Source organism: Pezoporus flaviventris, unplaced genomic scaffold, assembly GCF_033815535.1.
Source record: "Pezoporus flaviventris isolate CSIRO_AGI_PZ_B2104156 unplaced genomic scaffold, CSIRO_AGI_Pfla_v1 ptg000037l, whole genome shotgun sequence".
Lineage (NCBI taxonomy): Eukaryota > Metazoa > Chordata > Aves > Psittaciformes > Psittacidae > Pezoporus > Pezoporus flaviventris.
In genome coordinates, this window is record NW_026892585.1 from 18,207,290 (window position 1) to 18,234,909 (window position 27,620).

A 27,620-nucleotide genomic window follows, 5' to 3' on the forward strand; every position below is an offset into this window, starting at 1 on the left:
GCAGGTGATTATTTTTCTCCACTAAAAGTAAGCTGGTCTGTATTCTTTATGATACTATCTGTAAGGCAAGGGCTTCATACCCTTGGTAATAAAATAGGGTATTTTGTAAGAAACACAATACTAGCAATAACAATAAGACAGTAGAAGAATTGGGGAAAACAGCATGTTAAATATAATTCCACTTTTATAGTTCATTGCTCCAAAACAGATTTCAGCAGTGAGGTAAACTCCAGCTCTGGTTGTTAGGGAATGCTTTCCAGTGGTACTCTTGGATGCGGCTTTGTTGAAGAACAGCTTTAACAATGTTGGTAAGATCTTCCTCCATCATAAAGTGGGTCCTGCCGTTCCTCCCTGCCCCTGAAAGAAGTGAAAGTTATTCCCAACAAAATAATATCTGTGCCCTGTGCTGAGCTCTGTCTACTGTAAGAAGACAAATAAGATGGAGATTGAGAGGTCCATTAAGGATGGTGCTACCTAAGATGCTCAGATACGGAGGAATGGGAAACTGGTTTTAGCACAGCAATTGACAGGTGAAGACCATTGTAAAAGACCAGTTTGATGATGTCAACCATCTGGCAGTAAGTTCTTTGCATCCTAAACACTTACTGTATCATTGGCACAGGCCAAGCTGAGGGATTTTCTTTTTAAACATACTTAATAGCTGAAAGAACAGTCCTTTCTGTGATTATGATGACTGTCAAATGCTAATATCTCATTTAAGGCCAGATGAACATTGCAAGCCAGTTGTTGTTTTAGTAAAGGTATGCATTAGATACAAATGGAACAAGTTAAAATGTAGCAACTGCCAGAATGTTTCAAGCCAACTGGGAGTATGCTAGATTTTGAACTTGGACAGGTCATCCTCGTTTAAAACCCCTTTATCCTTGCATAAAGGCTTGCTTATGCTCCCAAAAGGTACTAGGTCCTCTATTAATGCTAGAGATTTTCAGCCTAAGGAAGATTATTTAAAGTCATGCTATATGTAAGAGTGCATTGGTATTCTTTCTCAGGTTTCTAAAAGGAGAAATCTTGGTTCCCAGATTCAGAAACCAAAGCATAACATTTGTTCTGCAGACTTCTAAAACGGCAGGAAAATTCCTCTCCCACAAAGTAAATGAACTAATGAATTCAAATAAAGTTCAGCACTTTAATGTAAAAATAATAAACACCCCAAAATAACAAACTATGCATACACGCAGAATTACTTCTTCCTTCTTGTGGAATAGGTTGATTTACAAAGAGCTGGAGCTGTACTTTATGAAAGACTCTGAGGAAACAAACCTGCTCTAAATTCTTTTATTCTATCATGCTGCAGAGAGGTTGCACTACATGGTATTGGCTAAATTGGCATGTAACAGTGCAGAGGCTGATGTACTGGATTTATTCCTCAATGAAAGTATAAAGCTAGTCCAGCCTTTATTGTCAAAAACCACAAAGGTAACCTAAAGCATGAATTACTTTTTCAGTCACTGGCAAAGAATAGGCACTGTCTGTATGCCCTGCATTAGTACACGTAGGCAAGTGATAATTCAGAAGAAGTCATGCATCTATCAGTCAATATTTCCATGCCGAGAGAGTTATTGTGGTCAGAGAATGATTTATTGGGTCAGGAACTTTATTTAAAAGTCATAAACACAGTGTCATCTGATTACTTTTGTGGTATGTACCTACTTGATCCAGGCTACACCTCAAACAGAGCCTTAATCTTGACTTCTGTAGAAAATCAAAGCAAAAAGTAGCAGGTATGCTCTCAGCATCCAAACCATTGCAGCTTTTTTTTTTTTGCAGAGTTCATACTAGTATGTGACACTAATGATATCTCTATAGTACCTTTAAAGTTACTTCTGAAGCCAACTCATTTTCTTCAATTTTGAAGTTTATAGTCCTCATAAATGCCATAATCAATAAACCCTCTCCAGCTATCAATCTGAAATAAGGCACGGAGAGGATACCATTTTTCATGCATTCATTATGCAGTATTAAGGAAGAGCTATAATTATACTCTCCAGAGCTTGGAAAATGGCACACAAGAACGGCTAAGGCAAGACTTTCAAAGCTGCAGGCAGTATTTTCAGAAGCAGCAAGGCACTTCAGCTATTAAACCCAAATATCCACTTCAGTGGTATTTAGGCATCTAACCCGTTCAGATGTCAGCTCTGTCCAGTCTCACATGGACATGCTACCCCTGCGTATTACATGGGGTCACAATTAAAGCAGAGAGCAACCAGCTCTTGCTCTTGCTTGGTGCAGCTCTGCCCACTGGCTGTGTGTCAAGACTTCTAGCTTGCTGAGGAGCTGTCACACCTACAGCAAAGCAGAAGTATTTGACTCTTTGATCTGCTTTGAGTCAACTAAAGTCAACAATCTTTACATCGCTCTCACACTCTCCACTCATTATCATGGTACAGTTAGTTTCTTTTTCCCTCCCATACCTTTACTTTGAAAAACTCATCTTCGATATTTAGCTGAGAAGGCAGGCCACAAAATCACAAGACTCTATAAATATTTTTTATGAAACAGCAACGTGTTCTAGTTGCCAAACATTCCCCAAATCAGCCTCCTAATCAATAGTGCGCAAGCATTTTCAGCAAGAACTCTGCTACTTTTATTAATCAATATGAAATGTAAAATAAGGAAATTCAGGAAAACTTTGAATGCAACAGTAATTGCGGTGCTAAAACCTGGATTCCATAACAACAGTCTAAGCAGATGTTAGCTCTTTGTTTACTGTTTAAAAAAATCTATTCAAATGCCAAAGTCAGCAGTGCCTGTGAGCTTCTGCTTTGCCTTTCCCCTCTACCCAGTCTTGTATCTTGAGATCTATTTTTAATGTTGATTCAGGTAAGCGCAGATTCATTCCGCTGTTGGGCACTTGCAGGCTGCAGGACAGTGTCTGGCCCTTGCATTGCTCTGTGGAGGACCTTTGATAATGGGGCTTTTCATGCTCTGCTTATTGAAGAGCATGGTTCAAGGAGGAACTTGGAGGCTGTGCTCCCCAACTCACAGCCAACATGGCTTGTAGCCAGGGCTGGGATTAGGGATGAGCATGGAATGGGTGAGGGAGGCTGCTTCACCTATTCAGATGCAGACCTCTCCCACCATCACCAGTGGTACCACTTGTTCTCACTGGAGCATGGCTCAGTTCATGCTGGCGAACTGTGACCTCTGCCTGTGGCACAGAGCAGCACCTGACAGACAGTGAGCCTGTCACCAGGAAAGAAAAAAACACCAACACTTTCTTGGCTTTGAAAGAGTGAAGAACATCACCCTCCCACCCCCCAGGCACAGAGGTCCGGCTGAGTTCAAGTCCCAAGAACAACTCTGTGAAGATTTATAGCAAGATGTCAATAACAGCCAAACCAGAAACTTTTCCTTCCAGATGTAGCCCAACTGGATGACAGATGCATGAAAATACATCAACCTGTAAGAGACTTGATGTCCATTAACACCAGAAGCCTTTGTAACCTTGTCACAACTGCCATAGCAGCCCTGAAATAGTGATGGATAATAGGCAGGGCCAGGTGTGTGCTGACAGTACACTGCTAGCCGCATCCCAGGTCACGGTACTGCATTGCTGGCAAATGTGCTATCCCTGCCCCGGCATGGGAGCATGTGGTGGTTTGTGATTCTCCTCCTAGACTTGGCCTGAATCAAGGTGATGACTTCCAAGAAGTGGCTGCTGCCACCATTGCCACCCTAGCTGTGTTTTGATACATAACTTTGCACCATTAGCAGCTGTGGCAGGAGCTGATGAGGAGTATCTGTGGTAAACTGCATGCAGCAGAGGTCTAAAACCACTTTAACATAGATGTTTTATGTACAACTGTCTGGATCCACAGACCGAATCCAGTGACCCTGGATAGGACAAAGACATATCTTTGCTTATGGGTGTCCTAAATCAGAAGGACATACATGCCATTTGCAGAGATGAACAGGATCCAGCACAGAGCTATTTTGATTGAGCAGGAGGGGTTTTAATAGACCCTCTTATAAAAAATAAATACTCTCTACGGCAGCAGTGGGAATTGATTCTGGAGAGCATTTGCATTACCGTGACTTGCTGGCTTGCACTGCCACCCCAAGCCTGGTGATGAACCATGATGCACACAGTTATCTAGGCTGCAGATGGTGGATGCAAAAGAAACATACCTTGGTCTGAAAAAGCTGCTGTGACCCTGGGGATCAGTAGAAGTGTGATGATTTGCACTCAGGACAGGTCTGATCCAAGCAGGCTGGGTCTGTGTTCAACAGACAAGTTGCACTGCAGTCTCTAAAATGGTATTTTACCTCACCCACGGTGGATCTGCATGTGTGATAAGCCTAGAGAAGAGAGTGCCGAGCACACTGCCACAGACTGTGGGTGAAACGTGGGTTCTTTCATCCAAATCGTGGTGCATGCCAATCACACAGCTAATGGTTTTGATATTAATGCAACATCCTCTGCTGCATGGACAAATGGCTGAGCATGTACAAAGAGAACCAAGAGACAGACACCTCCTTTTGCCTCAGTGTATGAACTGTCCCTGACTGTGCTGCTCACCAGCTATCCTTGGTGACTGAGGTTTTCAGGCCAGAAATCTTCTACATCTAGCAGCCAACACCATAAACAGCAAGTCTTGCCTGAGTGCATAAGCTGCAAAGCCCCCCTCTCAGTCTCAAGTATCTCAGTTTTAAACTTGCCTGCCCTGGTTCCCATGGAGCATCCCACAGAACAGGCCCACTCTCTGGATGTGGATTTTATTTCTTATCAAAGATAAGCTACCCTCCATCCAAAAATCAGTGATTTGATAAAGGCATTTTAAAATGTCATAAAGTGAAATATACTGATGCATTTGGAATGTTTTGTACATTTCAATTTTTAAGTTTCTGCAAAGGATTTTGTACATTTTCCAAAAGAAGTAATTTTGAACCAGAATGTGACTGTCCCTTATAAAGTATCAAAGCGGTATATCTAAAACATTTAAGGCTTCTTTCTGAAGGAATGGGTGTTATTTGCTGAAATCACCTGTTTCTTACCTGATGTTTCCATTTGGTCTCATCAGCATTCTGCAGTAGATACTGGAGTTTTTTTTTATCACCAGCCCGCAGCACCTGTATGAATGTTTTCTGGCAAAGTCTGACTTGGTAATTTGCGTCAGGCTCTCATTTGTGTTGTACCCCCACATCCTTTGTTGTGGTTCTCCCAAAATTATTTGCAACTGGATATCTCATAAATCCTGGCCTAGGAAAGGTGGTGGTGGGGGGATGAGATGGTTCTGTAGGTCATGCACAGGAGGACAGAGTATGATGATGAGTGAAGATAATTAACTCTTGCCATACTTCAGAGAAGCATCACAAAAAGGTATAGAGACCAAAGATTTTAGGAAAAAATGAGAATTTTTACAAGCAAGAACATGAACTGATTTTCTTTCCTTAAAAAAATTCTGCAGAAGCCATATTCATCATGTAACTTTTATCAGTAAGGCCAGATGTACCTTAGTAAGCACTATCAAAGCACCCAGTCCTGTCTGCATCCATGTAGTCGAAGAGCTGCAAACATACTGTCCAAAATGTCTTAAAAGACATTGGTTTTCCACTCCATGCAAGATACTAAACATACTAATCCCATTATGTAAAAAAACCCAACACTTAGATTACAAGAATTTTAAAGTTGCTATTTCTCTTTTTTTAATTTTGTTCTCTTTTTCTTTCGTTTACTTCAAAATGCTTACTACATGGGGGACAAAAAGGGCAGAGTTGTTGCAGTCTCTCTGTGGACTTACACCAATAATAACATTTCTTAAAAAAATTGTTAACGTTCAGCAAAAATGCCAAAATATGAAAAATTAGATGTATCTTTCTTTCTTATAAGCCACTCTACAATGTAAAATTTGCATCCTATAGAAGGAAAACACTGAGGAAAGCACACTGCAGCGACTGCAGTGCCAGCATGGTTAATGATGCTTGGCAGTTGCTTTCCTTATTTAAGCTGAAGCTTAAAAGATCTGTGGCAGGCAGCAAACACTAATTGTCATCTTTTGATCCTCCATCTTTCTAGCAACACTGTAGCCCCTGGCCCTTGCACAAGGGTGTCCCACATAACAGGGGCACACACCAGCATGGCATGGTCTTGCGTGCCCCGCATTTCCTTCAACTTCCCCTGTGCCCATGATCATCCTTCCCCAAATGTGGCTGTGGACCCTTTTGCAGAGGACAGACAAGTTCTGGTACCATACTAAATCGTCTTCCTGGGTCTGAGGCTGTCCTCCCTCTCTGTGGTCCCACCAAGGGGAATATTGAATTCAATTTATTATTAAAGCATAGCTTGGTAAGTTTGTTATTTGCCCAATTGTGCTTCAATGTATTCAACAAAACATGCTGGTTTTTAGAAACTGAAAATATACACTATCCCCATTTATAGTTCAGTAAAGTTGATGCTTAACTTAATCTCCACTTAAGTCAGGGAAAAGTTTCGGAGGAATCAATGTTTTGTTTCAGCATTTTTGCGAGAAAACAGACCAAAACTCTGTCTTGTAACCAGTTTAAATACATGCAGGCTGTTTTACAAGTAAAAGCATCTTAGCAAAGGTCCTTTAGCTGGACAGGGAAGAAAGAAAAAGCAAAGCATTTTTGAGCCAAGCCAATACTTTTCTGCCATTATTTTTTTCTCATTGTAAGAATTACAAATAAACTGTGGATAGAGAAAATATTAGGCAATAAACCTTACAATAAAGCTTACCACAGGGAAGTTATGAGGACTGAATACGGGTACCACCATTATGAGATTTTTCATAAGATTTCACGAGAAGAAGGAGCACACAGGTTGGGCTGGTGGCCAGGCTGCAGGCATAGGGTACTGGAGTCCTCAGATGATGAGCAGCTAACTTTGATCACAGTGACTGAGAACTCATTGATTCAAGAAGATTAAACAGCTGAGGCTTTTATGAGTTACGTCCGGCAACACAAAACTGCCAGATGGGGTTAACTGTGGGAAATGAGCACCAAGTGGGTTTGGAAGGAGTGTTTGTTGGGGAGTTCCCCCAGTGCAACTTCTTCACAACTTAGCAAACATGTAAGTCATTGCTCAAATACCACAGTTAATTTTCTCCAGACTTTGAAAGTTATTGGTCTGAAGTACAATTCTGAAATGCAAGGAGTTCATTGGGGTCCCAAACTCCTACCTTTAGGTGCCCTTGTAAGATGCACTGTGGTGTCACCTGGAGGCTGGTGGTTCATTGCTGCACATGCAATGCACATGTGATGGCAGAAGACTTGCACACCTTTACAATGAAAGATCAATATGGAAAGACACACGTGATAAAGCACAGGTAGGGACTGCAAGGCAGTAATTAATAAGGAAGGCAGTAACTGGAGAAAGTAACATTCTATCCACTCAGCAGAAAACCCACCCTACTGCTGTTCAACCCCCAGACAGCTGGTGCAATGGGTATTACATTGACTATGGGTGCAAGTACTGCAGCCATCCAGACAGCAGTGCCAGTGGTAAATGGAAGTCTGCATGGTGCAACAAGCAATAACGTGATTAGATAAGGAAATCAAACATTTCTAAAGAAGGTGAAATTTTATTGAGACCTGATGATTTTTTTCAAGCCTAAAGAAGCTTTCTATGTATTTAAGGATATTTTTTTAACATCCTGATGTATTTTAATACTTGAAGCTTTAAGAATGTTTCTAAGAACAGGCTCATATTCACGAACATTTTCTGCAATGTGTTACAGGCTGTTGCAAGTTTCCCCACTTATGCACAAAAAGATGGATGTTCCTGAGTACTGCACAAAAGTATGCATTATCCAGCAAGCTATATGACAACCTTTTTATAGATGTTTGCTCGATATTATTTTAAAGGGGAATTTAATGCTGATCTGAGAAAGCTACTACATTCCACATCCACTGGATTTAATTATCACAGCAGGTGGGAAATCAAGATATTGTGACAACCGTTCTTCTATCTCAAAACCGTGTAGCCATTTACATTCCAAAAGGTCTCAAATGCTGACATGATAATTTAGAGGATCTTTGAATTCTTCTTTGTACTAGTTAAAAATTCAGGCAAACCTAATCTCGCCACGGTCCCCGAAGCACACAGTGAAAGGCAAAGCTGTGAAAACTTTCTCAGCCTAAAGCTCTGTGACTGCACGTGACGACTGAAGCAGCAGAGTTCCCATCAAGTCTCTGTAAATGCTTACAGGGTTTTTCATGCTGTCACCATGAAAGACAGCGAAAGTGTTAAATAGTGTGATTTGAATGATCAAATTCTTACCATTCACAGAAAATGGAACCGCAGTGTCTTCCTCTGCAGCTGATATATTTTAATGCTTCCTGCACCTCGGCTTCAGCTAGAGTTTTGCAAGTTAGAACCAATGATAGGTTTGCTCAAACCAAAAAAGGTACACAAGTGCCACCTGAAGCACATTTTAGAAAACACTTCTTAAACTTACTGTATGTCTCGAGAGAAATACAGCTTTTTATATTTGGCAATATTGTTATCCTGGTTTTGGTATGGATTTTTTTGTTTGTTTTTATCTTACTTGTTTAAGCCACTGCTCTTCAGTTGCACTTATTTCAGCAGTGTGGGAACAAATTCTGCTGACACAATGCTACTGCCATCAGCTAGGTTATTATCAATGGATTACATCTAGCTCACTGTTGGAAAGAGTAAAACCTGGTGAAATAGTATTACTCTTACCATCCTAATTTCGACAGCATCTGTGATGATGTGATCTGTGAGGGTGGTGAGGCACTGGAACAGGTTGCCCAGAGAAGTGGTAAGTGCTCCATCCCTGGCAGTGTTCAAGGCCGGGTTGGACAGAGCCTTGGATGACATGGTTTAGTGTGAGGTGTCCCTGCCCATGGCAGGGGGGTTGGAACTAGATGATCCTAAGGACCAACCCTAATCATTCTATAATTCTATGATAGCAATCTATGCTAGAAGGTCTGTACAAAATCAGAGAAATGGATGGTTCCTGCCCTACAGTTTTAGAGTCTCATGCTTCATCTCCTCCAGCTCATTCTTTCTGGGTTTATGCACTTTGCCCTTGCAGGGTCCTCCCACATATCTAAAAGCTCCCCTCATTTTAGCAGTTAAATATATTTCAAGCAGCAGGCAAACAAGTTGCCTATGCGTGCGCTTCAAGTTGCTGTTTCTCTGATGACCTCCTTTCATGCTCTTTCATCTCTAAATTTAGCTAGCTACTAAAGTGGGAGTCTAGCAGATTTGGTGACACAGGAAACACTAATGCAGAGACTGTATATAATCACTTTTAAAAGAACAGCAGAGATTATAAGACAGCGTCATTACTATACTGTAGCCAAATGCAGTTTATTTTATGAAATTGTACCTTTTCAAATCTAATAAACCATTACAGATACTCACTCAAGACCAGTATGTGCAGCACAGAATCGAAAGTATTATCTAAGGGCTGACACCCTCAGAAATGAGCTCATGTCAGGACTGCTATGCCTGTATTTGAAAGATGACATTGTGACTGTCGGGCACAAGTACACCTTCAATCTGAAATTTAATCTTTCAAAAAGCTGCCTCAGTGCCATCTAATAAGAACATACTGGAGAATCACAGGAAACAGTTAAGAGTATGAAATAAAGTATTGAGATTCAGAAAAGTGAACTGCACAGATACTGGTACTGTGACTGACACACAGTGATGTAACTATACCAAGTTTCATGAAACTGCAGAAAAGTTATACCTTGTTAAATTCTGGTCTGCTATTTTCAGATACAATAAATAGGGTAAAATAAGAAATGGTTTTTGCTGTTTGGCTGACATAAATGACAGGCAGTTTTATTTTCTGGATCATATGTATAAAATCTGATTGAAATATTGACAATATTTGTGTTTATGGAGATAATGGGATAATTTTAAAGTTTTTAACTACTCTTGTTCTCGATATTCACACTCCCAGTCTTCCAGTCAAAAAGCTTTCCCTCCTATTGAGAAAACAGCACAAGCACAGAAAATTTGTTAATTCTTTCTTTAATAAAGCAGACTAGATGTTCTTCCAGACTAAAGATACAAAGTTCCACGACTAAATGAATACCCAGTGAAAAGATGATACTGCCTTTCCGCAGTACATACAAATGACATGACATGCAAGAGACTTTAAACAGTCATATATTACAGATGCAAGATACATTACAACAATCTCAGATACATATCTTAATCCCATATTAGTTTTCATCAGTAAATTGCAATGAATATAATTTTTCTATCTGCTTATTGTTATCCATTAATGTTATGAGTAGGTCGTCTTCAGAGAAAAAGACTGATCTTGTATTTTAGATGACAATTTCTTTCTTGGAATTTTTAACATAACACAAGACAGGGTTATGACTTGACATTTTGTCTAACTGAGAAGTTTCAAACTCAATGAATGTACAAAATTCTAAGTACCCCTGCACTGTGATCAAGTATCAGATATATTTGAGATGTGGAATGACATGGTATAACCAAAGCAGATAAATTGATTTACTGGAAATTGCTCTCATCTTGTTTGTATAATTATGTCTCTGCTTATAAAGATTTTTATCATATCCCATGGCATGACAGGCATTCAGCTCATCGGTATTCACTGATTAGTGAAAACTTCTCAGAAACTCACAAAATCTTTACAAACTTTTAGGACTGCTTTAAAATATGCAATATTAAAGATACAACTAACTTACAAAAATAAAAGAACTGTACAAATCATACTCTTCCATTGGCAATGAGACTGTTCAAGAAAATAGCAATGTGATCCCTGAAACAAACAACCAGAACAAAAATCAAAAGATTGATGCTTAAAAAAATAAAAAAGAAGTAAAAATATTCCCCCTGCCAAAGTATTGGAACCCTTGAATGTTTATGTGTCACAGAATATAGAACTTTTCTTTCTGTCCCCAGAAAATTCTTCCTCTTTCCATAGGTACTTCTTGAACAGATTCCCCTTTGTTGGTGGTGTGGCACAAGCCTTGCTGAATGGGTTAAGGCTAGAAAATCTTGAAAGACCTAAATAAATCAACAGCCCACCTAATCCCCTGGCATTCATGCAAACTCAGGGAAATAAAATAAACCTGAAGACAGGCATGCATGCCAAATTCCAAAGTGACTTTCAATGAAGCTTAAAATTAAACCAAAATAAACTCCTCTCTGAAATGTTAGCATTTAAGATCTTTCATCTAAACAGTCATCTGACTGTTCGTATCACTGTTGCAGAGAGGTATCGTGCTATGCCTGCTCATAACATTCTAGTATTTTGTCATATAACAAGGCACAAATAATCTCAGAAGGACCACACAGCATTTTTTGAAGGTGTAAGAATATGGCAGCTACCATGTACTTACATTACAATTATCTCTTCAATTCAGCCACTGACACAAACCTTGTGAAATCTAAGACCAGCAAACTACATGTCACCTCATCTTTGGGATACAGTACTTAACTTGGTTTACAATTACAGACTAAGCAGCAAATAACTACCATTTCTTAACTCCATACAAACACAAGCTTTACCATGCAATTATGAAGTTGTTGCATGGTATAATGTATCTGAAAAGTAAATAACACAACTTCTTTTGATGCTGTTATCGAATGACTCTAGCATTCCTTTGTCAAGCTAGCTCTGTCTAGGTCTTACAAGAGGAGGTGTTTGCTTACCATGCTTTCTTTTTATGAATTCCAACAGAGTTTAAAGGGAACCCTCCCATCAGCTTGAAAAAAACTGTTATTAGATGTACTATGTACTTGATGGGAAAGAAATACACTTTTTTTGTAGAAGAACAAGTTCTAGGGTTATTTAGAAACTTTCTGTTGGTTAACACTGCTGCACCATTATGCTTTTCTTGAAATGCGGGAATCGTATAGGAATATATGTAAACAGAGTCTACAGAAGATACTAGCAATGAGATATAAAGTGCTTTTAACTGTGAACATTTCATTTCACTTTGCACCCTTCCCTGGTAAGTTACCATACTCAAGCTACTGTAGCTCAGCTGGCTGAGGTCTACACTCCATGATATTGTAATTTCCCTTGCACCTACTGTTTTAACCATGGTAGTCTCAGTAAAATAAAAAATAATTCATGCCAGGGGGAGTAAAAGGAGACAGATACAAAGAAGGAATGAGGTGAACCGTGACCTCACAAGGGGAAAAAAAGTAGGCAAATGGAAAAAATATGTTGTATAGGTCCCTGTTCTCAGGGAATTTGTCACACATTCTCTCTCCTGTAAGACAGCGCTGAGGAACAACTACACAAACCTCTGCTTCGAACACACCTCAGGCTACTGCCAGATGAAAATGAAGAAACTAGGATTCCTCAACTGAGAACAAGCTTACTGCAAGGGTGATACTTTTAATCTTCCTCATATACTTTCCCCACTTCTCTAAGCAGTCTCTAAAGAAACAGTACCTTTTCCTCCTCAGAAAATCCAGTCAAGCATATTTTGTAAAAGGATGATATTAAATTAAGCTTGTCTTTGCTGCTTCAGGTCTGATGCCAAGTCTCTACACGTTTTCTAATCCATTATGGTACCTAGCACATACTATTCTATGTTTTGGGAAAGCAACAGGTCTATAGTAACAAAGCTTCTAAGTAAGATAAACATATAACTAAGAATAACTGTATATTAGAACAGGGATTTACAGGATCTTTATTTAAGGCAGTTATTAAAAGGTGTCTATTCTTTTTGAAAAGTTGCAAATTCATTATTTTTTTTTTTTTAAATTTAGGCTTTTGGCAGCTGAAATGTGTTCCCTTTATCTATTTTCTGTCCTTCTAATCCAAAGAATTATCCAGCCCATGCAATCACAGGAATTTGGGTTTACTTGTAACAATTAATCTTGCAAACTCTTCCAACCCATTTCTTTAGATGTCCAGTGGGCTGACAATAGCGAAATCAGAATCTTTGCTGTTATTACTACTGTTGTCATCAGGGCTGGAGCTCAGGTTGCTGGAGGAGGCTGAAATGGATCCCATCAGTGGATCAGAGAATATCAAAGAACGAGAAGGAGCTTCTGGCTTCATCACTGCCTCCTTGTGTGCCTGAAGGGATTGCGCTGGCTCTGGGACAGTACTTCTACTTCCTTCCTCTTCTTTGGAAACCATAATATAGTCATCCGCAGTCTTGCTTTCACTAGTGCTTGAATCACTCGTAGTCTGTGAGACAATGGCACAAAAAAGAATTCAAGTTAGTACCACTTTACCACTAAATGAGGTTGATGATGCATGTCAGTGATATGGGAGTAGGATAAAGGTATAATCATTATTCATAAGTAGCAATGCTCAAATCAAGAAGAAAAAAAATTAAGTGTGTATTAGCTTTGGATGAAATAATTTATTTTTTATTTATAAAAGCATAAAACATAACACTAATAATACATTACTGGGCATAGCGGTCATACATGTTTCATCATCATAGTGCATCCACGGAATGATCACAGAAGCTAGGCATTTAACACATACATTAGTCATGAGGATTTTCAGTAATCGTACTCTCATTGCTCTTAGTTTTCTGTAGTAATTCATGAAGTAGTTCTGAGGAATTGTTTACTGGTTTGGAAGGGATCAACCCCTCTGCAATAATCAGGGACACCTTCAACTAGATCAGGTTGCTTAGAACCCCATCCAGCCTAGCCTCGAATGTTTCCAGGGATGGTGCATCTACCACATCTGGGCAACAAGTTCCATCCTCATTGTATAAAATTTCTTCCTTGTACCAGCTCTAAATCCACCGTCTTTCAGTTTATAACCATTACTCCTTGTCCTATCACAACAGGACCTCCTAACAGGTTTGCTCCCATCTTTCTTATAAGCCCCCTTTAAGTACTGAAAAGCCACAATAAGGTCTCCCTGGAGCCTTTTCTCCAGGCTGAACAGCCCCAACTTTCTCAGCCTTTCCTCATAGGAAAGGTGCTTCACCCCTCTGAGCATTTTTGTGGCCTCTGAATCCTTTCCAATAGGTCCATGTCTTTCCCGAACTGAGGGATCCAGAGCTGGATGCAGTACTTCAGGTGGGGACTCGCCAGAGCAGAGAGCGGGGCAGAATCACCTCACTCGACCTGCTGGCCATGCTCCTTTGGATGTAGACCATAATATGATTGGCCTTCTGGGCTGTGAGTGCACATTGCTGGCTAATGTCCAGTTTGTCACCCACCAGTAGCCCCAGGTCCTCTTTGGCAGGGCTGCTCTCAATCCCTTCATGCCCCAGCCTGATACCAGGGGTTGCACTGACCCAGGAGCAAGACCTTACACCTGCCCTTGTTGAACGTCATGAGGTTCACATGTTAGTAGATGCACAGTATTGTAGGAATCTAGTGCGGCCACAAGGCAGGGACAGGTGAAGCTTTTTTGGGAGCTCTAAATGCCATATTCAAAATTTCAGTACTTTCGCATCTCACCCCAGTCCTGTACAACAGAAATATACGTTCCTTTAAACAACCAGTGTTGCATAATTCACCTGGCTTCTTTCCATGCTTCTATTTAAAAGCTCTGGGGGATTGCAGTACAATCTCATTTTGCAAAATTATACACTTTATTATTCTAAGCCATCAAGATCAGGTGATTTCACACCTCACAGCCATCTGAGATGGCTCCATCTTGCACAGGGTGACACAGATGTTACGGAGTGACACACTCACTCAGCAAGCTCGGTATTTTCCTGGCTGGTACCCCAAGGATGATAACTGGGTATCATTCTTTTAGCAGTGTGCACCAGCAAAGGCCCTACATCATAAGCACTTTGCATTGGTGTTTTTCTTTTCCTAATTTCCTAAATTCTGCTTTCAGAATGCACTTAAAATGAACTTCTTTGCCATTTAAAAAAGGGAAAGGAAAGAAAACTACTCATCTCAATTTCTTGCCATTACAGTTGTGCTTTCCAACACTACTTTTCATTCTATTCACACTATTTGGCTCAGTTAAAGAGATCCATAGCTCACATAAGTATCAAAGAAGCACTGAGGCACAAAAAATGACTCCAAAATGCTGTAAAAGGACCTCCCATAAATGTTTACCTATCCCTGGCATACACTGGTATTTTGGTACTGATATTTCCAGGGGTAACCTCCTCCCTACTTCTTCTGCCTGTTTCTCTTTCAGGAAACTCATGCTGACGTGAACCATGTTTTCTCCCATCTGCTGCCACTACTGAATAAATGAAAAATGACAGAATTATACTTCCAGTAGCTTTGAAAGTTAACAACCTTACGCCCGTTGCCATATGGCTTCTCCAAACATTTTTCCTGATGAATATCAGCTACTAGGACCAGACTTATTTCAATTGCCCTCATACTGTGAATGAGTTAAAACTAACTGTAAGGATACAATTCAAGAAAGCTTAGAAGAACAGCAGCTCATTTTGCCTCCTTCTTTGAACAGACATAAAGGCAAGATAATGTGTTAATTATCATTCATTATTTAGCAACAGAAGCCTTCTGTTTGTCAACTCTGCACTGCTCCAAAGCCAAACATTCAAAAACCCGTTCTAGTTCTTTGAGCCTTTACCCTTTGTTTTTGCATTTTTAATTTTGCAGCCTTCTAAAGAAGGGCTGTATCCTTATCCTTGCTTTCCAGAAAGGGATTCTGAGGCAAGAAAAGAGGAAAAGCACTTTTTAAAAAAGTAAAAGATGACAAATAATTTATACTTATATAACAACCAAGAACGAAAGACCAGATTTTAATCTCGATTACACAATAGCTACACCTGCAACTTTTCAGCTGTCCTAGAAAATATCCCCATAATTCCACCAGAGAAAAGTCTCTGTAAGTCACATCAAACAGAATTACATGCATTACCAAAGTCACAGAAAATTGAGATACAGTACAATTTATTTACCAATAAATGCATTAAATGGTCTAGAAATGGTTGGTTTTTAATGCTCCTGCAGCTCTCAGTAAATTCTCCTAGCTTGACCCAGGGCATCAGTGCAGCCCGTTTTCTCCAGCAGAGCTAAAAGTCTCAGCTGAGGCCAAGTCTGCGCCAACAACTGACCCCATCAATTAACAGCTGAATGTCACAGCCCACTAAATTCAGCAGTTTTATTTTCCTGTTTATTAAAAGGGATCCAAAGCTCTCCTCTTTTTACTTGATTTTAGACACAGTGGTTAAAGACAATGGGCTCAGAAACAGCACAGATTTTCTGGATACTAACAGTCCTCCTGGAGTGTCATTTCTAACCCTAATACTTTCTCTTTTTTTCTGTCAAAGGGGCTGTTGTTCATTATCATAATTGGAACTTGCAGAAGATAAGAGAAGGCTAATCCATATCAATGTATTGGAATCTTCAAACGTAGACCATGCAGTGCTAAAGCCACGTTAATGTTCTGCAGGAGCTCAACAGCGTCTACTCATGTTGCTCGTAGTTGTGTTAATAGCAGCCTCTGAAACTGGGGGACTCACAGACACCTCTGACTTCCTGGGGTTGGATGTATATACTCTAACTCACTCTGGGATAAGACCTGACCTCATTATATATCATCCCAATGCTTCCATTGGAAAAAAAACCAAACCTGCGCAAACCAGGCTTCACCTGCTCCACTCTCAATACTCAAGGGCAAAGCCCCCAGTGCCTCCACTCAGTCACATGTGGTTTAGACCAGCATCTGAGTAAGGGCTTCTCCAGCATGAGTAGGGTCTGCACACACTCATACAGCATGCTGTCATTTTGTATGGCATTCTACCTTCCATTTTCTAGAATAAATCCAAGTAAAAGTCATTAAAAAAACCACTAGTTGCCATTTTGGCAAGGAAGCAAAATGTAATTTGTGTAAAATGCTAGGAGATAAAGGGCAAAAAACAGGAGGTCACTATATGAACACTCCAATACACTACATCAGTTTAACCTATGGTTCTATTATGGGAGAAAGTAGTGACTGTAATGACAACAGCTAAACAAGCAGTGGAAACTTCCTAGCAAAGCTTTGCTCTTTGAACCTGCCATTACTAAAGTGAAAAAAAATCTCAGTATTGCTTCTAATAGAGAAATACAATTCAAATATAATTTTTACATAGAGCCTTCTAACTCAGGGGAACTGTGTGTAATTATTTGAAAATGAAAAAATTATTTCTCCTAGTTCCTTAGTAAACTTAATGAAAGTAAACTGATTGCAGACTCACTTCAAAACTGAGGTCAAAGTGCTACCACTGACTTACAAGTGTGAGTATCAGTAGCGGGCTAACAGACTTAAATCCACCCCAGAAATGTTCATATACAAACGTACTTGTCTTTAAGATCACATTTGAGTAAGACTGAGTCTTAGACAGGGAGTGACCTTTTAACATGAAAAGAAAATACTTCTTTCTGTGTGTGAACTTTTCCCATGACTGTGTGCTTTGTATGTGAAAACATTGTTTACTGATTCAAGGAGAAAGTCAATACAATGGTGTAGAAGGTAAAAGCAACCTCCTTGCTATTTTCTTTTCGGCACTGGTCATGAATACACTGCAATGCAGTTAATCAACTCTTACATAATGGATTCTGGAGGACAAGGACAACGAGAATAATCATATAAGAACATCTGATACGGGAACATTTAACTCCAGTTTTTACATCTTTTTGTGGGAAATCAATCTGTGACTCTGTGATCCAGCAATTTGAAAGTCGAATCCTCCCTGCCCAAAACACTGAATAAACCTTTAATATCTGTGTGTGGAGCATATGACTACAATAAAAATACTTGGTGGGAGTAGGACAATAGCTAGAGGGACACTTTTAACCATATGTACCAGGTTCCCTATTAAAGTCTGGATATGCTAAAGGAAGCCTCCAAAAAAGATAAGACTAATTCCACTAGTGCCCTGTTTGAGATGCTTTTATCTTACCTGCTGTTCTGAGATGAACTGTTGCTTTGTCATAACAGGCCCCTTTAGGGCATCACTCGTCCCCTTGTTCTGACTGTTGGAACAGTAGTGATCATCTGCTATGGTGATTTGCTCATTTTCTTCAGCTTCCAACTGACTCTGGTTGAAACGCAACGAACCTTTCAGGATATCCTTGATCTGTTGTTGGATGAGAGAGGGAAGAATGTAATTCAGAAATTTGGAGGAATTATACGTTTTTAAAGCTCTGTGCAGTATGTTTTTATGCATCATTTCCCCAAAATATTTGCTTTGAAGAACTAGGAAACAAGTCAATATTTCTATCTATATTGGTTAAAGAAACAAGTATCAGTGAAATGTGGTTGTATCAGAGTCTGGAAAGCAACTTTCCAATAAATCTAAAGAGAATGAAACTGTTCAGATTATTCCCTACCTCATTATATGTTTAAGATTTGTCACACTGTTCCTCATAAAATGTATTTTGAGGGAGAAGAGAGCAGTATAATCAGAACTAGAGATGCTTGGCAGCATTCTCATTTTATGTACATAGTATCTTTTCTTTTAATTCAACGACATTCCGGTGTTGGCACATTTAAATAATGGGGAAATAGGCATAACTATTGCATGTACATTTTGCATTAAGAAGTTGACGGTGTGGCTGAAGTCCAGAATGTGCTGTTGCACTGCCTCAGTTCTGGTCCAAGGCCTCTAGAACTTTTCAGGGAGCAAACAAGAGTGCAAGTCATTTGAACTCTTTATAGCTGAGTTTTACCTTTTTGGATAAAGTACACCAGAATACTCGATGCATTGGTATTAGTAACACAGCTATAGCAAGACAAAATGGCAGTATATTAAAAGAATAAAAAAGGAGAAATAAAAGAAAAAGTTTAATAGCACTGAAGGGTTCAAGAGGGCTAAGCTAAGCAATAGTTATACCTGCTTCAAACCAGCCAAGGAAACCAGAATTTCATCTTCTTTTTCCAAGCGTTCTTGTAGTATGACTTCCTGAATATTTCCTGCAACATCAAAAGAAAAAAAAGTTATGGAGAGAAAATTCCCTAAATAAGCTCTAATGTGCTCCCAACTTACTGCTGACTTCTGCTCGAAACAAAACCCTGCAAACACAATGTCATGGACACTCTAGAGGCTGGCAACCTTATTAGCTGCGGAGGTGAGGTCAGCCCTAGCCCGGCACTGCTGCCAGCAGGTCTCCAGCAATGCTGTGCTGCTGTGGGACTTCTACTGCACTGCCCCAGTGTACCAATGGAATCAGGCCTCTACTGGCCCTTAGAAGAAAACATCAGCCTCTGTGGCTATCAGAGTTATGCACGTCTTTGAACCTGCAAATGCTCTGGAAAGCACTCAATAACATTTACAGGAGTCTGCTGCAACTCACAGGAAGGTTTAGGGTAGGAGTGTGGCAATCTTCATCTTGACCCTGCAGATGCTAGAACACTCTTCTTCTTTATTAAAAACTATAAAAAGTTTAATTCTCTTTCCAATCCCTTCTTTCAGGTAAAAGACCCAAGGGTAAGCAAAACTTATTTGACAGAAAGAGCAGTGCAGTGCTGCCACTTCAGAAGACTCCAGCCTATACAGCTGTCCTCCAAGGATGCATTTCAATACTATGGTATATGGTGTTTGCAGGAGTCAGGGATGGAGGCTGGCCAGCACATGAGAGCTGGACCTGTGGTGGTCTTCCCTGTATCAGGGAACTGTCAGGCAATGCCGCAGTCCAAACCAGCCCAGGGAAACTACAGTTCCAATAGCTCTGCAGACGCTAAACTATGTCAGGCCTCCTATTTCCTACTTTCCTCCTCTTTAAGAAAACAGCAGAGATTCCTAGTGACAGATTTACAGAATGAGTCAGTATCTATCAACTGAAAATGACAGGATCTGCTTTTGTGCCACTCCCATCTTCGTACATACATACAGAGCTGAGCCCAAATCCTTCAGTGATGCTTATTTGGAACAGTGCTTTGGTGCTCATGAATATCTATATCCCAGGTGCTTCACAGTTAGAGCTTTGTATCACTAATCCACACCTGCATTGCATTTGTTTGTTTTTAAAACCATCCTACATGTTCAGGGCCTGAACCAGTGAAAGAAAAGCCAAAACTATTGTCCCAGATTATGCTGACAAGGACGGATACGATGACACTGCCAACATGATATTTCAAGTAAAAGCACTGAGTAATTCGGTGTAAGTTTTGTGCTTACAGGATAGATAGCGGAAGAATGAGATCTAGGAGACTGGGCAAGGAGAGAGATTAAAAGTAGAGAGGTGAATTTTAAACCCACATATAAACACCTAAGTTTGAAATTGAGTTAGGGGTAGAAAACAGTAATGGGATATAAATGAAGAATGGAAAGATCAAAGAGGAGACAGGATCCAAGAAGTAAACGAACTGCTAAAGAAGCAGTCTGAAAAATAGAAGGAATAAAGAGGCTAGAGACATGAAAGGCAGTAGATGACAAGAGTCCATGAAAGGTGGTATGAACAAGGTCAAGAGCAACAGTGGAGATTATAGGACAACTTGTCATTGCATAAACAGCCTATCTGAACAAGATCCATGTTTACATTATACAGCGCTCGTTATTTACCATATTACAGAGGCAGTGTCCTGCAGCAATGAAGTCACACCTAGTACAGTTAAACAATGTGTAATATAATTTTACAACAGAAGGACACTGCATTTGAAGGCTAGAAATAATATAAAACCAGATCTTTCCACAAATACATAGCATCACGAATTGAGAGAAAGCATGATTAATCCAACATTTTACTTGCCTTTTTATATCTTATTTAGATGGTCTTGTCTCAATTTGGCAAATAAAATATATTAATACTAACTTATAAAATAATACTTTAGATCCTATTTTCCACTGTTCAACAAACAATGCATGATTTTCTACTTTTAAAATGTTCAGAACTCAAAACATAAGAAATCTGAAGTCTTCACAGGCAGGAAAGCAATGCTTAATCACAGCCTGAATCACTGAATTCAACTGTCTTTTCCATTTCTTGGCATTAGAAAGAAAACCATTTCTATAGTGTTTGATCCCCACATAAATTAAAACCATATATTAAATAACTAAGGTATGCATACTGACTAAGCAGATGGATCAAGAAAATAATTCAAAACAGAACTCCAACCTGCCAAAGCTAAATGAGGGAAATCTAAAACTCAGGCAAATAAGAGCACTAGAACAAAAGCTGAAAGGCATTCTACATGATGTGGAAATAATCTACTATTATTTCTGTTTCTTAGAGGTGTTTTATAAGTCTGTATTTAAGAAAAATGGAAAAGAATCTATCAGTGCTACAAAAACCAGCTGTAACTGCTTGAAGAGGCAATACAGTCAGAAACTTCTAAGAACTTAGGACTGGAACTATAACAGTTTGCCAGCAGTAAAAACCGATGAAAATATTTGTATCATCACATATTTACTTTAGTAAGATTAATGACAGATTTCAAAATTGGTTTCAGAGGAAAAAGATTAGATAAGGTTGGAAATACAGCAAAATTTTCTAATACTGAACTGTTGCACTTTTAACATTTTCCCTTCAATTTGCAGTATCTTTAAAGTAAAGTACAGTAGGACATATGTCTTAATATTATTTTTAATCGGTTAAAAACATTGAAATGTATTTTGGAAAATTTTCCACTTGGAGCTTGCTCTAAGACACAATTTGGGACTCAAAGACCACACTTCCACTTAACCTAGAAAAATGCCCAAAGATGAAGATCACTGTAATTGGCCACTCCTCCCTTCTCACAGTAAGTAACAGTTGTGACATAAGGGCATAAATTGGGATGTCTTTCTCTAGTACAATAAAACAGAAGTTTCCCTGTGGAACTGGCAATGGATCTTTTTTCTTCTTAAATGTGCCCTTGAGCTACACATGGCTTCTATAATCTACTACCCTATCCCTTTTGAATGCAGCTTATTATCTATCAAATAAGTGATAAGTAGGGAACCCAAATCTATCAGTGCTCATCCTTTTTCCCTGGCTTATGAGTAGAGATGAATTAAAAAACATCCTCAGAAGACAGAAGCATACAGGCAATGTGATCTTGCACGAGTGCCTCCTTGATAACATCCGCCTGCTGTGACCACCTTTAGCAACCCATGTGGACTGGAAGCAGAGGTGGGAAGAAGGGGGATGGCAAGTGACGTGGTACATAGCTACACAGCTGCACTCCTGTGAATGGCTGTGTCAGGGTTCAGCAGTTCTCACCTGAGGGACTTTCATCCAAACCTCTTCCCACTGCTGGGGGACCTCACAGGGCAGTCAGTTGCTGAGGTAAACTGGGAAACTAAGCTCTCAAGTGCAGTCAGAAGATTATTGTTTTACCTTTCTGAATGTCAAAAGATACCCTTGTATTTATAAATACTTTTAAGAGTACTAGGAAGCATATTTGATATGATATCGCTCAGCTGAAGGACGTTTACATTAAGCTGAGATGTATAATTTAATTTTTCTTATATCACAGGAGATGTTACTGTGCTTTATCTATACAAATGAATTGGCTAGATATTGACTTTTTTTTCATTGCCTGATGCTCATCAGTACCTCACAGCTTTAACTATTATTTTCATACCTATTTAAACCTCATATGTCAATTAGGAACTGAAAACACCTTCATACCTGTAAAACAAACACTGATACAACTAATCAAACAAACTGATTACATGATTTCTGGATTATTCAAAGCTGAATACAGTTGGATTCTCTGCTATATATATCTTGTTGGGATAGCTGTTGTCATTCAAAAGTTAACAAAATCCTATGGTACTTAGAAGAATGAGACTAAGGTCAAATATTTCTGGCTACCTTTTTTGCTTTTTCTTTTTTCTTTTGTCAACATTTCATTTAGTTGCCAAATGCTTTCTGCAGACAAAGAAAATATTTCTGTTTCAGTGGAGTTCTTACCAGAGGAAAATAAAAGGTGAATTTTGCAACCTGTCATCTGGTGGTGGGAGCACTGCTGTGAGATGTAGGAGATCCCAGACAGCCATTACATGATTCTGGATTTGTTTCAACATAGTTCTAACAGACCTCTAAGTTTCACAAAATGAACTGCCATACCCTAACTGTATTCTTGACTAAGCCTCAGAAATACTGGAGCTGTAAACCCAGTTGCTCTCTTCAGAAGTCAGCAACATTACCTACTATTATGCTGCCCTCAAACAGGACTCACAGCCCAAGGGATGCATTTTATATAATTGATTACAATTAATTTTGGGTATTTACTGTCAAATGAGCAGATTCATTTAAGTTTTATAGATATTAGATCAGTAAATCAATAACTACTTCCTCAGAGAGACTATGATCAGCTGCCTCTACATATTTTAAAGCCATTTGTAACTACGGAGAGTAACATGCAAATGATTGCATTCTTGTTCTTCTCTTCTACAAAACACAGAAAAAACAACGTGTCAAGTAGCGATCCCTTCACGTCTGTCCATCTAGAAGACAGACCTGTACCTTTTCCCTTCCACCAGAGAAGCAGGAGATAGGAAGAGCTATGGCCCAGAAGGATGAAGGCACAACATGGACCTAACATTATCCTGACATGACAGCAGGTAGTGATAGTGGAGGTGGAGGAAACTGAATCCAGGAATAACTTTAAGCTCCTTAGGCTGTTTTCCTCAGTACCACTGCCTTTTTGCAGTGCATCTCTTTCCTAATGGTATCTATTTTAAGCCAGTCTCTGTGGGGCCTTTCCAGGAAGATGATTTCTGCTGAGAGAAGCTAACCTGAAATAGCTGCAAGCTTTATTATGAATGCTGCCTTTCTACTACTAGTTCCAGATCAATGACTTGTGAACAATCAACAGTGCCAGAATCATGCTGACTTTTTTCACCCTTGCTTTCCACTACTGAGAAGACAGCTCAAGCTCAGAATGCAAAAGTGCTTTCTCATTACCAATGTAGGCAGCAGTAAGTAAGCAAGGTAGAACTGAGTGTATTACTTCACCTCTTTGTTTTTCAAAAGAAGGAAAGCAAAACACTTCCAAGGTTCTCAGAGATGTCAAATCAAAGTCAACTCTCCGGTTTCATATTCCAGTCCTTCTGTATGATCATGTTTACGCAATCACGGTTTACAGAAAATGATTCCAACATCTTCTGCACAGACAGCAAGGCTGCTTTTTCACCAACATTAGAGAGCTGGAAAGATGGACTGGGAATTTAGCTTCTGAAAATCAATTTTTCTTTCTTTTCACAACAAATACTTGGTTCCTACCTGAACTTGATCTGACTGAGCAGGAAAATGTGCTCTCTCCTTAGAATTGCACAGAAAATCTAGAAATTAACAGTGGTTTGCGGTCTTTCTAGGAAGACAGCACTGTAGTGATATTAATAATGCAGCTCAGGATGTTTCAAATACTGCATTTCCTTGCTAGCATTAAAAATACAAATACAAGGAGTTAAATTTCCTTCTCAAACAATGCAGTCTGTGATCTCAGTGTTCATGAAGGCAACATCACTAAGTAGCCAAACTTTCTATTATCTATCTCATTGTGAATGTCAACTCTAACAATTATGCATTAAACAATTAACAATTAAATGCATCACTCAGCAACATCTGAGTGTTAAAAAATTTAAAGATCTTAATCTCAAGTATTAAATTCTTTGTGAAGTATCACATTCTTTAAATATTTTTTAATATAAATTATGTATTTATATAGTACTGACTTCTGATTCATGTCTCCTGTGGAGCCATGGCACTTTATCAATATTTAATGTGTGGTAATGCTTGTGACATCAGAGAAATATGTGGTAAAAAGTCACCAACCATCAACTCATGGCAATGCACAGAATCACTGATGTACAGAAAATGAAGTTGGTAGGGTCATGAAACTGTTTTGTCCATCCCTTGCTGAAAGGCAAGATAATGATTAACTATCAACTCTAATTTGCACATGACAACCAAAGTACGTTTAATACATACCTTATGTCCATGGCAGTACCAAGACAAGAGTGTATTCCCAGATGTCCTGTGCTTTCAAAGAGAATATAAAAGAACATAGGCATTGGGCCTCCCATAGTGGTAGGTGACAGAGTTTGACCTTCCTATGAGGGCTAATTTTTTTGGGGTAATTTTGGCCCTCATGGTGATGATAGACTGTATCACCCCACACTCCTTACACGAATGTACAGTACTGATCACTGTTAATACAAATGACATCTGTGCAGTAGCTATTGGTTTATGTGCTCCATATTCCCCCGTCTCCATTCTGCTCACTAGAGGTCTTTACCCATGACTGAGAACACCACCAGCCTCTGAGAACTTCCAAGCAAGATATTTTTCTTACAGTTCAAAGCAAGTTTTTTCCTCCTCTTTCCTCTTCCAGAATTGCTCTCTTCCTGTTGTTTTTTACATTCATTAGAAAAAGAAAAATTACTCTGGTGTGAAGTGACAAGCAAAAACAAATTTATTCTGCAGAAGTGACAAACTTAATAGCCATAAGAAATTGAAACTTTTCCTAAGGGGAAACTATAAATTTTCACTTCCTTGTGATCTAAATGATTCTGGTGGGTGTTGATCTCTTCTCCCAAGTAACAGACCATAGGACAAGAGGAAATGGCCTTCAGCTTGTATCAGGGGAGGTTTACATCAGATATCAGAAAAGATGCCTGCACCCAAAGGGTTCCCAAGCACTGGATCAGGCTGCCCAGGGAACTGGTTGAGTCACCATCCTTGGAGCTATTTAAAAGACGTGTAGATGTGGTACTTAAGGGCATGGTTTAGTGGTGGACTTGGCAATGCTAGGTTTACCCTTGGACTTAAAGGTCCTTTCCAACCTGAATGATTCTGTAATTCTATGCTTCATATTGGAATAGGTTGCAGACATTACACCTTAAAATTGCTATAGTTGTGTAAAAGACAGTTACTGTATATCATGTAGGGATTTTGAAAATATGAGGTTTTCTCCTTGTATGGCTGAATTCATTCCAAGTGTTTCTGATTTTACAAGCAGAATTATTTACTCAAATACCACTGCAGTAAATATGACATAAAAGCCTTGACAGATTGAGCATTTTGAAAGCAAACATTCGTAAATGTCTGAAATGCCATTCAAAACATTCTTAAGGGATTTTCTATGATGCATGCCGTATACAGAATAAATGACAACAAACTGTGAAACCTGTTTTTAAAGTTTTCTATCAGATCATTTTATCCAGTCTAGAATTATGATGCTATCTCAACCTGTGTTAATAAATACTTCTGAATGTACCACCATGTATTATCCTTTAATTGACCACTGTTTAGTTTTCCTTGTCTGTATGAAAAATACTGTTACAGTTACTAGTTTCTACTGTTCTGTCAACCTAATTGCTTATGTTCAGGACTTTTGGAAACAATTAGGCATACAAATTATTTTATTCCAGTTAGCTTGAGTATTTGACCTGTGTGGAGAAACTCACGTGATTTTAAACATTATGCACCTTGTTATTTATATATGTTAAATGAAGTATATCCTGTTGCATTTTATGCTCTCTTCCACTGTATAGACTGTATTATAAAAGGCTATGGTTGCATATTTTATTCTTGAAAGACTGAGGGTCAAAGAATGTACATTAACTCCTCAGACAACTTCTGCATTTTGGATCAGGTACATCAATATTAAATTATTTAAATATCTACCTGGTTAATAACCATAACATTCAGTTTCCTGTGCTATGACTCTGGTGAAATTCTGCTACCGTTCAGAAAAAAAAGATGCTGCAACTTATTTCAGATTAAAATCTATGGAGTACCCACGATAGTTGGGTATCTATCCAACCTTGGACAGTTGTTTCTTCTGAGGTGAACTGAACATCAATGAAGAAAACTGATACTGACACAGGAGATAACATGTACATCCAATACATGTTACTGGCATAATTATTGTGGCTGCTGCTTAGGTAAATTGTACGTTTCCTACAGATATGCTAGCCTGGAAGAAAATCTAAAGCATAAGAACTAAACACTACTCTTTATTAGGAAGCAATACATAGTTTAAAACAGGAGCTTTCAATTTATATCCACAAATTACGGATCCGACTTTCTAGTTCTCTTTAAGGACACAGGTTGATCTAGCAGACGCTTGAAGTGCCATCTCCATTAAAGAAGGACAGGGAATGGGGCCGATTTATAAACCTCACTGCATCATTCAAACTATTTTGTGTTAATCGTTCACATGTATTGTGTAACTTTTTTTTTGGCAATTTTTCAGACTTTAATGATAACCTTGTGGTTATTCCTTCATCAAAAAAATCTCAGTCTATTAATTATGTTCTCTCTGGTCATCACAAACTTGTCTCTAACATACTGTATAGAAGAACACAGTAGGGTCAAACATGCTGTGAGGAGAGGTGGCTGTACTCCTAGAATCAGCATTGTGCTATTAAAGACTCCTTAAGTATCCATGGAGAGTATCTGGGTGTTGGGTAAGAAGACTGCAGTTTCTGTTTCACTGCCTGAGAACATGGATGCCAGAAATAAATGAATTGAACTATTCAGTAGTATCTGGACTTGCACATGAAACTGTTTTGCCTCTTAGAAGAGACTTTGACTTAAAGTGGCTTGAAAATAAACAAAAAGATACTGCAAGCCCTGTGACATATTTGTACCACTTATCCAGAAGTCCTTAGGAGTGGATTACTGACAGTAGTGCTGGATTTGTGCCTGGATTGTAACTGAAAGGGAAGTCAACCCAAGCAGGGAAATGTGGTTACAGCTACGTTAATAAAAATAATTAGAAATGCATGTCAAAGGAAAGCCATTTTCCTCTGCCTTAATTTTGTTCCTGCACTTT

General features: G+C 39.1%; 1 protein-coding gene across 7 annotated transcripts in view; it reads right to left on the bottom strand.

Moving 5' to 3' along the window:
- Positions 1–9,975: 9,975 nt before the first annotated feature.
- TBC1D5 (TBC1 domain family member 5) overlaps positions 9,976–27,620 on the bottom strand; it is a 319,487-nt gene continuing 301,842 nt past the window's right edge. For all 7 annotated transcript variants that reach the window (XM_061464900.1, XM_061464904.1, XM_061464903.1 and 4 more), the window contains 3 exons: positions 18,745–18,824; positions 17,812–17,988; positions 9,976–13,148 (listed from right to left, as the gene is read on the bottom strand). In XM_061464900.1, the coding sequence (XP_061320884.1) occupies positions 12,858–13,148; positions 17,812–17,988; positions 18,745–18,824 (548 nt within the window). In that variant the 3' untranslated portion in view covers positions 9,976–12,857. The remainder of the gene's footprint in view (positions 13,149–17,811; positions 17,989–18,744; positions 18,825–27,620) is intronic.